General features: G+C 40.5%; 2 protein-coding genes across 2 annotated transcripts in view; one reads left to right on the top strand and one right to left on the bottom strand.

Annotated features, from left to right (window-relative positions):
* Window positions 1–408: 408 nt before the first annotated feature.
* Window positions 409–10,764, bottom strand: LOC120033317 (dual specificity protein phosphatase 19-like). Its single transcript, XM_038979617.1, has 4 exons — window positions 10,386–10,764; window positions 1,561–1,607; window positions 1,324–1,476; window positions 409–1,084 (listed from the first exon to the last, which is right to left on the bottom strand). The coding sequence occupies exons 1-4, from the start codon at window positions 10,600–10,602 to the stop codon at window positions 902–904; spliced, it is 600 nt and encodes a 199-aa protein (XP_038835545.1). The 5' UTR covers window positions 10,603–10,764; the 3' UTR covers window positions 409–901.
* Window positions 10,330–13,019, top strand: part of LOC120033316 (nck-associated protein 1-like) — a 54,849-nt gene continuing 52,159 nt past the window's right edge. Inside the window, exon 1 of the mRNA XM_038979615.1 lies at window positions 10,330–11,138. Within this exon, the coding sequence (XP_038835543.1) occupies window positions 11,031–11,138 (108 nt within the window). The 5' untranslated portion in view covers window positions 10,330–11,030. The remainder of the gene's footprint in view (window positions 11,139–13,019) is intronic.

Here is a 13,019-nt window from a genome sequence, read left to right as displayed (position 1 = left end):
AATAGCACACAAACAACAGATCTACCACTTCTTAGACTTGCTTTCAAAGAGTGACAGATCTAACTCACATTTCTATGTGAATTTGGTAGGGTTGCCCATAGTTACAGTGAGGGATAAAGGTATTTGATCCCGTGCTGATTTTGTACCTTTGCCCACTGACAAAGAAATGATCAGTCTATAATTTTAATGGTAGGTTTATTTGAACAGTGAGTGATAGAACAACAAAAAAATCCAGAAAAACGCTTGTCAAAAATGTTATAAATTGATTTGCATTTTAATGAGGGAAATAAGTATTTTACCCCCTCTCAATCAGAAAGATTTCTGGCTCCCAGGTGTCTTTTATACAGGTAACGAGCTGTGCACACTCTTAAAGGGATTGCTCCTAATCTCAGCTTGTTACCTGTATAAAAGACACCTGTCCACAGAAGCAATCAATCAATCAGATTCCAAACTCTCCACCATGGTCAAGACTCTCCAAGGATGTCAGGGACAAGATTGTAGACCTACACATTTGCATACATTATATCGAAGGAGAATGCTTATCAATACACTGAATAAAATTTTCAATGTTGTCCATCAGAGTGGTATACAGAGTATACAGAGTGGTATACAGCTAACTTTGATAAACAATGCTAAACTTAAATTTTTTGGGGTTGTTGAGTCAACTAAATCATTCCTATTTCAAGCTTAAGTTATGAAAGAATATTTCAGTAAGTTAGCTGGCTAACTTGATCCTGCTTTGTAGTATACCCCTGTTCCACTGGCTTCATAACAAACATATTTGCCTATGGTTTGTAATGATTTGTATTTTATTATTAGAGTGTTGCATGTTCAGGATGTTCGGCCTACATACGACACTGCATTTATATTTCTTGTTGTGCATTTACATTGTGTAAGTTGCCTATGGTTTGTAATTCTTCAGTTGTTCATGAAATCCTTGATTGGGACGGATAGAGGGTCTTGCTTCCTTCACAACGGCAAATGCTTCATCAAACCCCAAACCTTCTCTGTACATGAGGTACCCAATTAATACTGAGGCAGCACGAGAGACTCCGGCATTGCAATGGACCAGGACAACCCCACTCTGGAGAAAAATGGGGAAAGAAATCTAAATGAACGACTTGAGAAATGTGGCAATAAGGTGTTACAAAGTTATACAAAATGTTATACAGTGCATAGGTTACTATTCATAGCAAATACCCTACCCACTCCTTATTTACTTGTTTTTATTGTTACGGCAAATCTCAATTATTGTCTTACACGGTCAGTTAACACAAAGATTCATTAATTTATACATGCACACAATAACCATTTTTATATTACCTCAGTTTTGGCTTGATCTATGAACTGTGAACATTCTTGGAGATATGAGGTGATGTCTGTTTCCGGAATATCCAGAATGGTCACTGTTTTATAACTGAATAGATCTGGGAAGTTATTTTTAACACCATAGGCGACATTCAATATATGTGAAACCTGGAAGGAAGAAGTGTTGCGTTAGGGAAACGTATATTTTTTATTGTTTAATTGAAATGCACACCACAATAGGCAAGTTTTTACCTTAAATTTCTTCAAAGTTTCTATATCTTGGGCTGCGTCTTGGGATGCTGAAAAAAAAAAACAAGTCTATCATGCCTACACAATGTTGTAACAAGGCAGGCTACTATGTGTCAACTAGACAGTACAGAAAATAATAATTTAGACTGAAGTGAATGGTTCAGTGAATCACGCTTGTGTAATGAGTAACCTTGACTGAGACCTTAAGAATTGCGTTATCGACCTGAGCTTAAGCCTAAGCTTTAGCTCAGTGGGCTAATACAACCTACAGTCTTGTGGCACACAGGAGAACCCAGTCACATTCACAGCAGTTCTAAAAGTTGTCCCAAGTCCCCCTTAAAACACTTCCGGATATTCTGAGGACCCCCTACATCGGAGATCCCATTTTTAAAGTAAACAGTCTGCTCGATATTAATTTATTGTCGACACTCAATCTGGAATTGAAAACATTGTAATATTTGAAAGTATTTAAAAACACTTATCTTCCATAATGTGAGATATTTTGGACTTAGTGCAGTTATTTTCTATTTGCTAGGTCTCTTTGATTTTCCTAGGACCCCTGTTTGAGAACCACTGATATACACTAGGGTCTAGAATAAACCCAATAGACACTAGGCAGGTTTCCATTGACCCAGGTTTATGTGCATATTTTCTAAAGGGCTCTCTTGATCAAAATGTCTGCTCCCATCGCTGTGAATGTCTAGAGCTCTAACTTGGCTTCCTGAACTTTTATTTCAGAAAGTGTTTGTTTAAAATGTATTAATTATTTTAGATTATTGGATATAAATCAATCTCTGAAAGTGCTACTGCAGTGGATCCCAAACTTATTTTTAGTCCCGTACCCCTTAAAACATTCAACCTCCAGCTGCATACCCCCTCTAGCACCAGGGTGAGTGCACTCTCAAATGTTGTTTTTTGCTATCATTGTAAGCTTGTCACCCCCCCCCGCACACATACGATACATTTATTAAACATAAGAATGAGTGATCGTTTCTGTCACAACCCGGCTCGTGGGAAAGAGTGACAAAGAGGTCTTATAGGACCAGGGCACAAATAATAATAATCAATAATTTTGCTCTTTATTTAGCCATCTTACATATAAAACCTTATTTGTTCATCAAATTGTGAATAACTCACCACAGGTTAATGAGAAGGGTGTGCTTGAAAGGATGCACATAACTCTGCAATGTTGGGTTGTATTGGAGAGAGTCTCAGTCTTAAATAATTTTTCACACACAGTCTGTGCCTGTATTTCATTTTCATGCTAGTGAGGGCCGAGAATCCACTTTCACATACATGGTTGCAAAGAGCATCATTGTCTTACCAGCGCGATTTGCCAAGGCAAGAAACTCTGAGCGCAGCCCTATCCAGAAATCTGGCAGTGGCTTCTGATTAAATTCAATTTTCACAGAACCGCTTTCTGTAATTTTGATGAGGCTCTCTTGTTCAGATAAAGGTAAGTGGATAGGAGGCAGGGCATGAAAGGGATAACGAATCCAGTCGTTTGTGTCGTCCGTTTTGGGAAAGTACCTGCGTAATTGCACACCCAGCTCACTCAGGTGCTTCGCTATATCACATTTAACACTGTGCGTAAGCTTGAGTTCATTTGCACACAAAAAAAAAACTATGATGGAAAGACCTGTGTGTTGTCCTTGTTAATGCAGACAGAAAAGAGCTCCAACTTCTTAATCATAGCCTCAGTTTTGTCCCGCACATTGAATATAGTTGCGGAGAGTCCCTGTAATCCTAGATTCAAATCATTACCCAGATAGGCCAGTCGTGTGAGAAACTCGTCATCATGCAAGCGGTCAGACAAGCGAAAATGATGGTCAGTAAATAACTTTAAGCTCATCTCTCAATTAAAAGAAAAACGTGTCAATACCTTGCCCCTTGTTAACCAGCGCACTTCTGTATGTTGTAAAAGCATTACATGATCGCTGCCCATATCATTGCATAATGCAGAAAATACACGAGAGATCAGTGGCCTTGCTTTAACAAAGGTAACCATTTTCACTGTAGTGTCCAAAACATCTTTCAAGCATTCCCTTGGCAGCAAGAGCCTCTCAGTGGATGCTGCAGTGTACCCAAGTGGCGTCGGGAGCAACTGCTTGCATGCGTGTTACCACTCCTATGTCTCCCTGTCATGGCTTTTGCGCCATTAGTACAGATACCAACACATCTTGATCACCAAAGTCCATGTGATGTCACAAAGCTGTCCAGTACTTTACAAATATCCTCTCCTGTTGTCCTGGTATCCAGAAGAGGATGTCTTGCTTAATTGACCCCCCATAAACGTAACAGACTTATACCAGGAGCAGTGGAGGAGCAGTCTGCCACGTCTGTTGACTCAGTTGACCCAGTTGTAACGAATGTAATTCACTGGCTTGTATGCGAAGCAGTAATTGTTTCAAAACATCTCCTGCCATGTCACTGATGCGTCGTGAAACAATGTTGTTTGATGAAGTCATTGTCTGTATAGTTTTTTTGACTTTCCCCCCCAGCATTGTCCCAGCCATATCCACGTCAGCAGGAATAATTAAGTCCTCCACAATAGTATGGGGCTTGCCTGTCCTAGCCACTCGGTAGCTCACCATATCAGATGCTTCTAGCCCCTTCTTATTAATGGTATCTGTCTTTATTCTTGTTCAAAACTCCCGTGGCTTATTTTTCAAATTGTCATGTTTAGTTTCTAAATGTCTACGCAAGAGTGAAGGTTTCCCGCAAGAGAGTAGCGGTTAATGTGATTGGATGTTAATTGTTTGACTAGGCTACCTGTATTTGACATTGTGTTGTTATTTCGCTGAACACTAGATGGTTTAATTTTATTTTTGGCAGTGTAACAAGGCAACTCCGGCAAGAAAAAAACCTCAACCAAATGTTTAGCCCCATTGGAAAATATAAATGTACTGTTTGAAAATGTGAAGAAAAAAAGCAAAAAAAAAGGGAATCACATTTTATTTGGTGTTCTCCCTACTGCATTGCGTACCCCAGTTTGGGAATACCTGTGCTACTGTGATGACACCACTCTCTCCTGCTGCACTATGATTACAGCCATGTGCTTTGTCAGTGGCTTTGACATAGGGTTCAGAGGGCCGGTAGGAAAATATGGCGGAAGTGGATGCTGAGTTCGAGTCAAGCAGCGTGTCAAGATAGTTGGTGAAAATAAATGTTCTGAATGGACAACAGCAGTAGTGAAAACTGGAACAAAAAGGAAATTGTCTAAAATCGGAGTGGAGGATGTGCATGAATGATAATGATTCGCTTCTTGTTGGGATGCGTTTGCTGAGTAAGGATGCATATGTGGGAAACCCATTTGAGATGTCAACTGGTGAAGTATGCGCTGGGAAAAGTGGAGTCTGTCAGAGTGACTATGAGCCTCAAAAGAATCCGGACAACAGAAGTTTTGTGTTTTGAACTTCGGAGTAGAGCACCCATCAAAAGAGTCATCTCAGGGGTGACGACAGATATTAAGGTTGAACACATGGACAAAAGATGTGCTTTTCTTTCAAAAACAAGGACATTTCTAAGTGACCCCAAACTTTTGAACGGTAGTGTATATCAGATCCCTACACAGGTTCAAGGGGAACTTGGGAGGGCGGGTCTTCCGGCACCAGTACCCCTTGCAACTCTTCAGATGTAAAATCCTTGAGTCCCAAAAACTTTTCTTTGAGACTTGTGCCGTACAGTTTATAACTGTGGCAATGAACTCCACAAAATCCCCTTTAACACACAATGTATCTTTTGACTGGCAGCAAACATTTACTACAGCCTGTGGTGCGTCCACTAACATATGTTAACTAGCATCACTTGTTTTCTCAATTATTTTAAATCGCTTCCGCATATTCGATTAACCGCTCAAACCTTTTCCACCTCAATCTCCTTTACCCTTACAGGGAACTTCAGGAAATCAGGATCATGATCCCCACCACAAGTGCAACATCGTCCTTCTACACACCGTTCTTCAATATACTCTGTCCGTTTGCACACCCTTGCAACATGGCAAAATCCGTAAAAATTATTACACTGCAATGGTTTGAGGACGAAAGCTCTTACAGCATATCTTACATAACCAAGCTTCATATGCGTGGGTATTTGCTCTTTATCAAAAAACAGGACCGACAGATTTTATTTTTCCCCATTCCCCCAGCGGGTCAGACGCCGGGCATCAACCACACCAGGACTTTTCTTCATTAAAATAACATCAAATTGATCAGAAATACAGCGTAGACATTGTTAATGTTGTAAATGACTATTGAAGCTGGAAACGGCAGATTTTTTATGTAATATCTACATAGGTGTACAGAGGCCCATTATCAGCAACCATGTGTTCCAATGGCACGTTGTGTTAGCTAATCCAAGTTTATCATTTTAAAAGGCTAATTGATTATTAGAAAACACTTTTGCAATTATGGTAACACAGCTGAAAACTGTTGTTCTGATTAAAGAAGCAATAAAACTGGTCTTCTTTAGACTAGTTGAGTATCTGGAGCATCAGCATTTGTGGGTTTGATTACAGGCTCAAAACGCCAGAAAAAAATTACTTTCTTCTGAAACTCATCAGTTTTGCGGGTACGATTTAATGAAGCTGCTAGTTGAGCACTTGTGAGGCGTCTGCTTTTCAAACTAGACACTAATGTACTTGTGCTCTTGCTCAGTTGTGAGCAAGAGGACACCTCCTACTCCTCTTTCTATTCTGGTTAGTGCCAGTTTGCGCTGTTCTGTGAAAGAAACTCAGTTTTTTGGCAATTTCACGCATGGAATAGCCTTCAATTCTCAGAACAAGAATAGACTGATGAGTTTCAGAAAAAAGTTATTTGTTTCTGACCCCAAACTTTGGAACAGTAGTGTGTATATTTGTACACTGCTCAAAAAAATAAAGGGAACACTTAAACAACACAATGTAACTCCAAGTCAATCACACTTCTGTGAAATCAAACTGTCCACTTAGGAAGCAACACTGATTGACAATACATTTCACATGCTGTTGTGCAAATGGAATAGACAAAAGGTGGAAATTATAGGCAATTAGCAAGACACCCCCAATAAAGGAGTGGTGACCACAGACCACTTCTCAGTTCCTATGCTTCCTGGCTGATGTTTTGGTCACTTTTGAATGCTGGCGGTGCTTTCACTCTAGTGGTAGCATGAGACGGAGTCTACAACCCACACAAGTGGCTCAGGTAGTGCAGCTCATCCAGAATGGCACATCAATGCGAGCTGTGGCAAGGTTTGCTGTGTCTGTCAGCGTAGTGTCCAGAGCATGGAGGCGCTACCAGAGACAGGCCAGTACATCAGGAGACGTGGAGGAGGCCGTAGGAGGGCAACAACCCAGCAGCAGGACCGCTACCTCCGCCTTTGTGCAAGGAGGAGCACTGCCAGAGCCCTGCAAAATGACCTCCAGCAGGCCACAAACGGTACGACGTTCATCTGTACAAACAATAGTACGCAAGTATAAACACCATGGGACCACGCAGCCATCATACCGCTCAGGAAGGAGACGCATTATGTCTCCTAGAGATGAACGTACTTTGGTGCGAAAAGTGCAAATCAATCCCAGAACAACATCAAAGATCCTTGTGAAGATGCTGGAGGAAACAGGTACAAAATAATCTATATCCACAGTAAAATCAGTCCTATATTGACATAACCTGAAAGGCCGCTCAGCAAAGAAGAAGCCACTGCTCCAAAACCGCCATAAAAAAGCCAGAGTACGGTTTGCAACTGCACATGGGGACAAAGATCGTACTTTCTGGAGAAATGTCCTCTGGTCTGATGAAACAAAAATAGAACTGTTTGGCCATAATGACAATCCTTATGTTTGGAGGAAAACGGGGAAGCCTTGCAAGACAAAGAACACCATCCCAACCGTGAAGCACGGGTATGGCAGCATCATGTTGTGGGGGTGCTTTATGCAGGAGGGACTGGTGCACTTCACAAAATAGATGGCATCATGAGGCAGGAGAATTATGCGGATATATCGAAGCAACATCTCAAGACATCAGCCAGGAAGTTAAAGCTTGGTCGCAAATGGGTCTTCCAAATGGACAATGACCCCAAGCATACTTCCAAAGTTGTGGCAAAATGGCTTGAAGACAACAAAGTCAAGGTATTGGAGTGGCCATCACAAAGCCCAAACCTCAATCGTATAGAAATTGGTGGGCAGAACTGAAAAAGCATGTTCGAGCAAGGATGCCTACAAACCTGACTCAGTTACACCAGCTCTGTCAGGAGGAATGGGCCAAAATTCACCCAACTTATTGTGGGAAGCTTGTGGAAGGGTACCCCAAACATTTGACCCAAGTTAAACAATTTAAAGGCAATACTACCAAATACTAATTGATTGTATGTAATCTTCTGACCCCTGGGAATGTGATGACTGAAATAAAAGCTTTAGTAAATCATTCTCTCTACTATTATTCCTACATTTCACATTCTTAAAATAAAGTAATGATCCTAACTGACCTAAGACAGGGAATTCTTACTAGGATTAAATGTCAGGAATTGTGAAAAATGTATTTGGCTAAGGTGTATGTAAACTTCCGACTTCAACTGTAGTATCCTAGCGAAACTAGTGCATGATTGTGTGAATAAGACAGTTTGCCTGACTCAGTAAATTGGATTATGGCCTATACTTCGCAGACAGGAAAGTGAATAGAATATAAGCATCACATGGCTGACACTGGACTCCGACACAGTCCTGTCGCTATGGTTCAGAAAGACAGAGACTGGCTGGGCCAACAGCTCACTTTGCCTCATTTACACTATAGCCCTACAGCCAAACCAAGCCAAGCTGAACTGTAGGCCTGTATTGGGCTTGCCTGGTTACAAATCCACCATAGTTGCTAGAACTGTGATGGAAATGACAATATGAAAAGAAAATAGAGCCAACATAGTACAGTTCACGTAGGGATGGACACATCCATTCGGATATCCGGATAAACGTTAGTATTTGATTACTTGAGTGACTGAAAAATTATTATTTGATATCTTACTATGGTTTTGATTTTACAGATACAATACATAACATTTCCTGCCATTCAATAGAGAGCAATAGTATATTTTTGTAGGCACTACTCCGCCATGGCTCTTTGGCCAAAGCTTATGGGGAAATTATTGTTTTTTATCGATAAACGCCGAAAATAAGGTCTGTAGTTTAACACAGGTTTAGGAGATCTTATACGTTTTGTGCTAGGAGATACAGTATGTAACCACTCTCAAATAGACATAGCTTTGAATATTCATTATATCAAAAGGATAGTTTTAACCATGTTGAGGCTATAGGCCTACACTACAGTGTTTCTTTACAGTTACATTGTTTACAAATAGTGGAGTAGAAAAAGCTTATATTTTGGGTTCTGATAGGGTTAAAATGTTTAAATGTATTTGGCTAAGGTGTATGTAAACTTCAACTGTGTATATATATATATTTTTTTTTACAGAAGTGGTGTAACGCTCGTCGTTAGGTGGAAGAGAGGAGGACCAAAGCGCAGCGTGGTATGTTTCCATATTTATTGGAAACACTTAACACGAACAAAACAATAAACAGAAAATGAAACTAACGACGCTACAGACCTGAACATGTGAACATACAGACAACGAAGAACGCAATGAACAGGAACAATCACCCACAAACAAACAGTGAGAACAGCCTACCTAAATATGGTTCCCAATCAGAGGAAACCTAAAACACCTGCCCCTGTTTGAGAACCATATCAGGTTAGTTGACAACCCTAAACCAAACATAGAAACACATAACATAGAATGCCCATCCAGCTCACGTCCTGACCAACTAAACAAGACTAAACAAAGGAAATAAGGTCAGGAACGTGACAAGTGGTTTGATTTAGTTTAAAAAAAAATCTTTTTTGGGGGGTGTTGTACTTTTTCCCATGTTTGGAAATCTTGTTTCTGTCCTGCATATTAGCTTGCAGTGCATAAAAAAATGTGCGATCGCCAATATATCAAAGACGAATACATAGGGCTCAGCCAGGAGTTGATGGACAGTCGGAAGAGCAAATGAAATGGTAGGAGGGCCATCCCAACTTCAAGTGGTTTCCAATTTTATGTCCTACATCATACAGGCTCAGAAAATATACTCTGTCTGTGGGAACCAAGGCTATTGCTCAATGCAAGCCATTTCGATCTATGGTGTACACAGATCAATTTATAAGCGGAAATGGCGGTTGGAACCGGGACCAGCACTGCGCAGGTCCCCTAAACAGAGAACTTTACATTTAATAGGATTATTCTAAATGACTACTGCTTTTTAAAGAAATGTTTTCAACTATAAAAATGTTTCTTTACAACCACAAGACACTTTCAAGACTTGCTTTTCTGGTTGGCTGGCATGTTTCACCATCCAATTATTTAAGATCTAAAGTAGTGCAAATTTCACCATGGCACGGACCATGGCGATACATTGGCACATGATGATTATTTGAATATGGCAAATATTAGTAAATTATTGTATTCTGTCCCACCCACTACACTGTTATTCAACACTTGGGGTGGGTTGCACCAACTCTTAAACTGGGTTAAAAATCAACAATTCATATCGTTGCACCAAATTGTAAACCTAGAATAAATTAAATCCTTCCTCTAATCTAAATTTAGTTTCACTATAAACATGGTTTAAATGAATCTATGTAGGTGCGACCCACTTGTGTGACGTCATTACGTCCTGACGTTGTCTACACGAGACAATTAAAAGGAAACGCTCGATAGAACATCATTTTCGCATCTATTTTATATGTAAACTTTCTAAATGTCGACAAAAAACAAAATGTCACTGGACAATTTAATGTAAACAACTAATGATGATGCCTTACAGAGCAGTAGAAATGGCTTGATAATGCCAACATGAAGATCCAAACTGGTATCTTGAACAAATCCACAGCCTGACATCCCTGGTTCCTCAATTTCGAGCACGTTGGAGTCGTCCATTGTTTCTATATGCCGTCGCCCGAGCACAGTTGTCACAACAGTGCTTTGCTTTTTCAGTTTTGTTTTCGAAAATCCTTGAATTTCCTGTGCAAGTGAATGCATTGCATCTGTCAAATGGGTCTTTGCAAGCACAAATACTGAGAACCGCTAATCTCGCTAGCAGTATATTGTAATCCAATGAAGTGCTCGCGTTTTTATTGCAAACTAACGTCTTTCCGAACGCTAGCTATCGGGCTACCACCTGTCACAGTCATACAAATGGGAAATATGAACGGGATTGTGTCACGTGAACAGAGAGTCGTGTTGCAGGGAGCAGCCTCGTTCTGAGCGGGGGCAACACCTAGGTAGCGAGAAAGAAAAACAGGGAGACGGGTGGATTGTGGGTTTGTTAGCCTTGATGTTTTCCTGAAATGGACGAATTGTAACACTATAACACGATTTTTATTACAGCAAGTATTTATTCTATACCAACACTATACTGCGAAGATACAGGACACATTTTGGTTTGAGGAACACCGTGAACAAGTAAAATGTCACGGGGGGCAATGCAGCCGAGCCAGCAAAAGCTGGCAGAGAAATTTACCATCCTTAACGACAGGGGAATCGGGATGCTCACCCGGGTCTATAACATCAAAAAGGTAACTAAGATATGTCTGTTACATTCTTAAGTTCATAAATGTATATATAAATGCATCCATTCTTAGGTAAGTAAATAGAAACCTGTGTTTGGTTCTAATAATATAACGTTACATGACTGGTGCAAAGCATCGGGAATGTTCAGCAATCAGTGCAAGGCCTTAATGCCAGCTAGCCTGCTTCTAATGGTAGACAGACTGCTAGCTAATCGTCCTCATCTTGTAGTAGCTCGTTAGGCAGAAAGCTCGGGTGGGTGCATAGCCAGAAACGACATTCTGTACGGTCTACTATCTAGCTATCATTATAGATATTAGGTCTGATTTCAAGAATCCGTACGTCTGTTAACACACAACATTAGCTAGCTAACTATGATCAGCCCCCAAACCCTTCAATTGATAGTTTGCTGTTGAGTGTGATGATAAGTGAACGTGTTGATGACAGCAATTTAGGTAGCATGCTAGTAGTGATGGGGGCGGGGGGTATTTTAGTCGATATCGTTTTGACTATCGCAATATGTTTAGAGCACTTATTTCCATGATTGATCAAAACGAGTTCTCATGGCTCGCTCTTGTCCATCTGCAGCAGAGACATGGTGAGCAATATGTTTGGAACATCGAATCACAATGAAATCACAGTATCAAATCACAATACTGGGTGTACAGCAAAGTAAAATACTGCAATGATAGACTACGGTATAAAACCCTCAATTTGGAGACTATCGCAATATGAGAGCTACTGGGTGTGCATGATTTTGATCCAATCTTTTTCAAGGTCTTGTTGAGCAGCTGACTTGTTTTTTAATATGTTGTGTTAGCGCAGGGCTTGAGCAAAAGCCTGTACACCCAGTAGCTCTCCTGGATTGTTGGCCAGCATGCACCATTACAATTACAACCAAATACTCTGTCTTTATTAAATAATTCCCTCATTCAATGATCCAGGTACCAAATGGCTAAGGTGGGCGACTTCTAAGCAAAGTAGCTAACTAAGACATGTTTGGGATGGTGTTGTGCCGAAAATCACCCCCCCTGACAGAGTTCTTCCCCCCTTCGCGTTCTTCATTGCTGGGACTTGCTTGCTAGTTGAGATTTCTGCTCTTCACTCCGTTGTCAGTTTAGCCCACATTTCTCAAATCTTAGTAGCAGAAAGCATTTTTGTCTGCAGTTTTTGGTTTGGCTATTTGTTTCAATATGGCGCCCTGGGCAAACCTCCCCTCCCCTCCCCTCCCCCCCTCCCCTCTTACCATAGTAAGATATCAAATAATAATTTTTCTGTCACTCAAGTAATCGAATACTAACGTTTATCCGGATATCCGAATGGATGTGTCCATCCCTACGTGAACTGTACTATGTTGGCTCTATTTTCTTTTCATATTGTCATTTCCATCACAGTTCTAGCAACTATGGTGGATTTGTAACCAGGCAAGCCCAATACAGGCCTACAGTTCAGCTTGGCTTGGTTTGGCTGTAGGGCTATAGTGTAAATGAGGCAAAGTGAGCTGTTGGCCCAGCCAGTCTCTGTCTTTCTGAACCATAGTGACAGGACTGTGTCGGAGCCCAGTGTCAGCCTTGTGATGCTTATATTCTATAAACTTTCCTGTCTGCGAAGTGTAGGCCATAATCCAATTTACTGAGTCAGGCAAACTGTCTTATTCACACAATCATGCACTAGTTTCGCTAGGATACTACAGTTGAAGTCGGAAGTTTACATATACCTGAGCCAAATAGTTTTAAACTCCGTTTTTCACAATTCCTGACATTTAATCCTAGTAAAAATTCCCTGTCTTAGGTCAGTTAGGATCACCACTTTATTTTAAGAATGAGAAATGTCAGAATAATAGTAGAGAGAATTATATATTTCAGCTTTAATTTATTTCATCACATTCC

The sequence above is a fragment of the Salvelinus namaycush genome, chromosome 40 (assembly GCF_016432855.1).
Source record: "Salvelinus namaycush isolate Seneca chromosome 40, SaNama_1.0, whole genome shotgun sequence".
NCBI lineage: Eukaryota > Metazoa > Chordata > Actinopteri > Salmoniformes > Salmonidae > Salvelinus > Salvelinus namaycush.
This window is presented reverse-complemented; position numbering and strand designations above follow the sequence as displayed.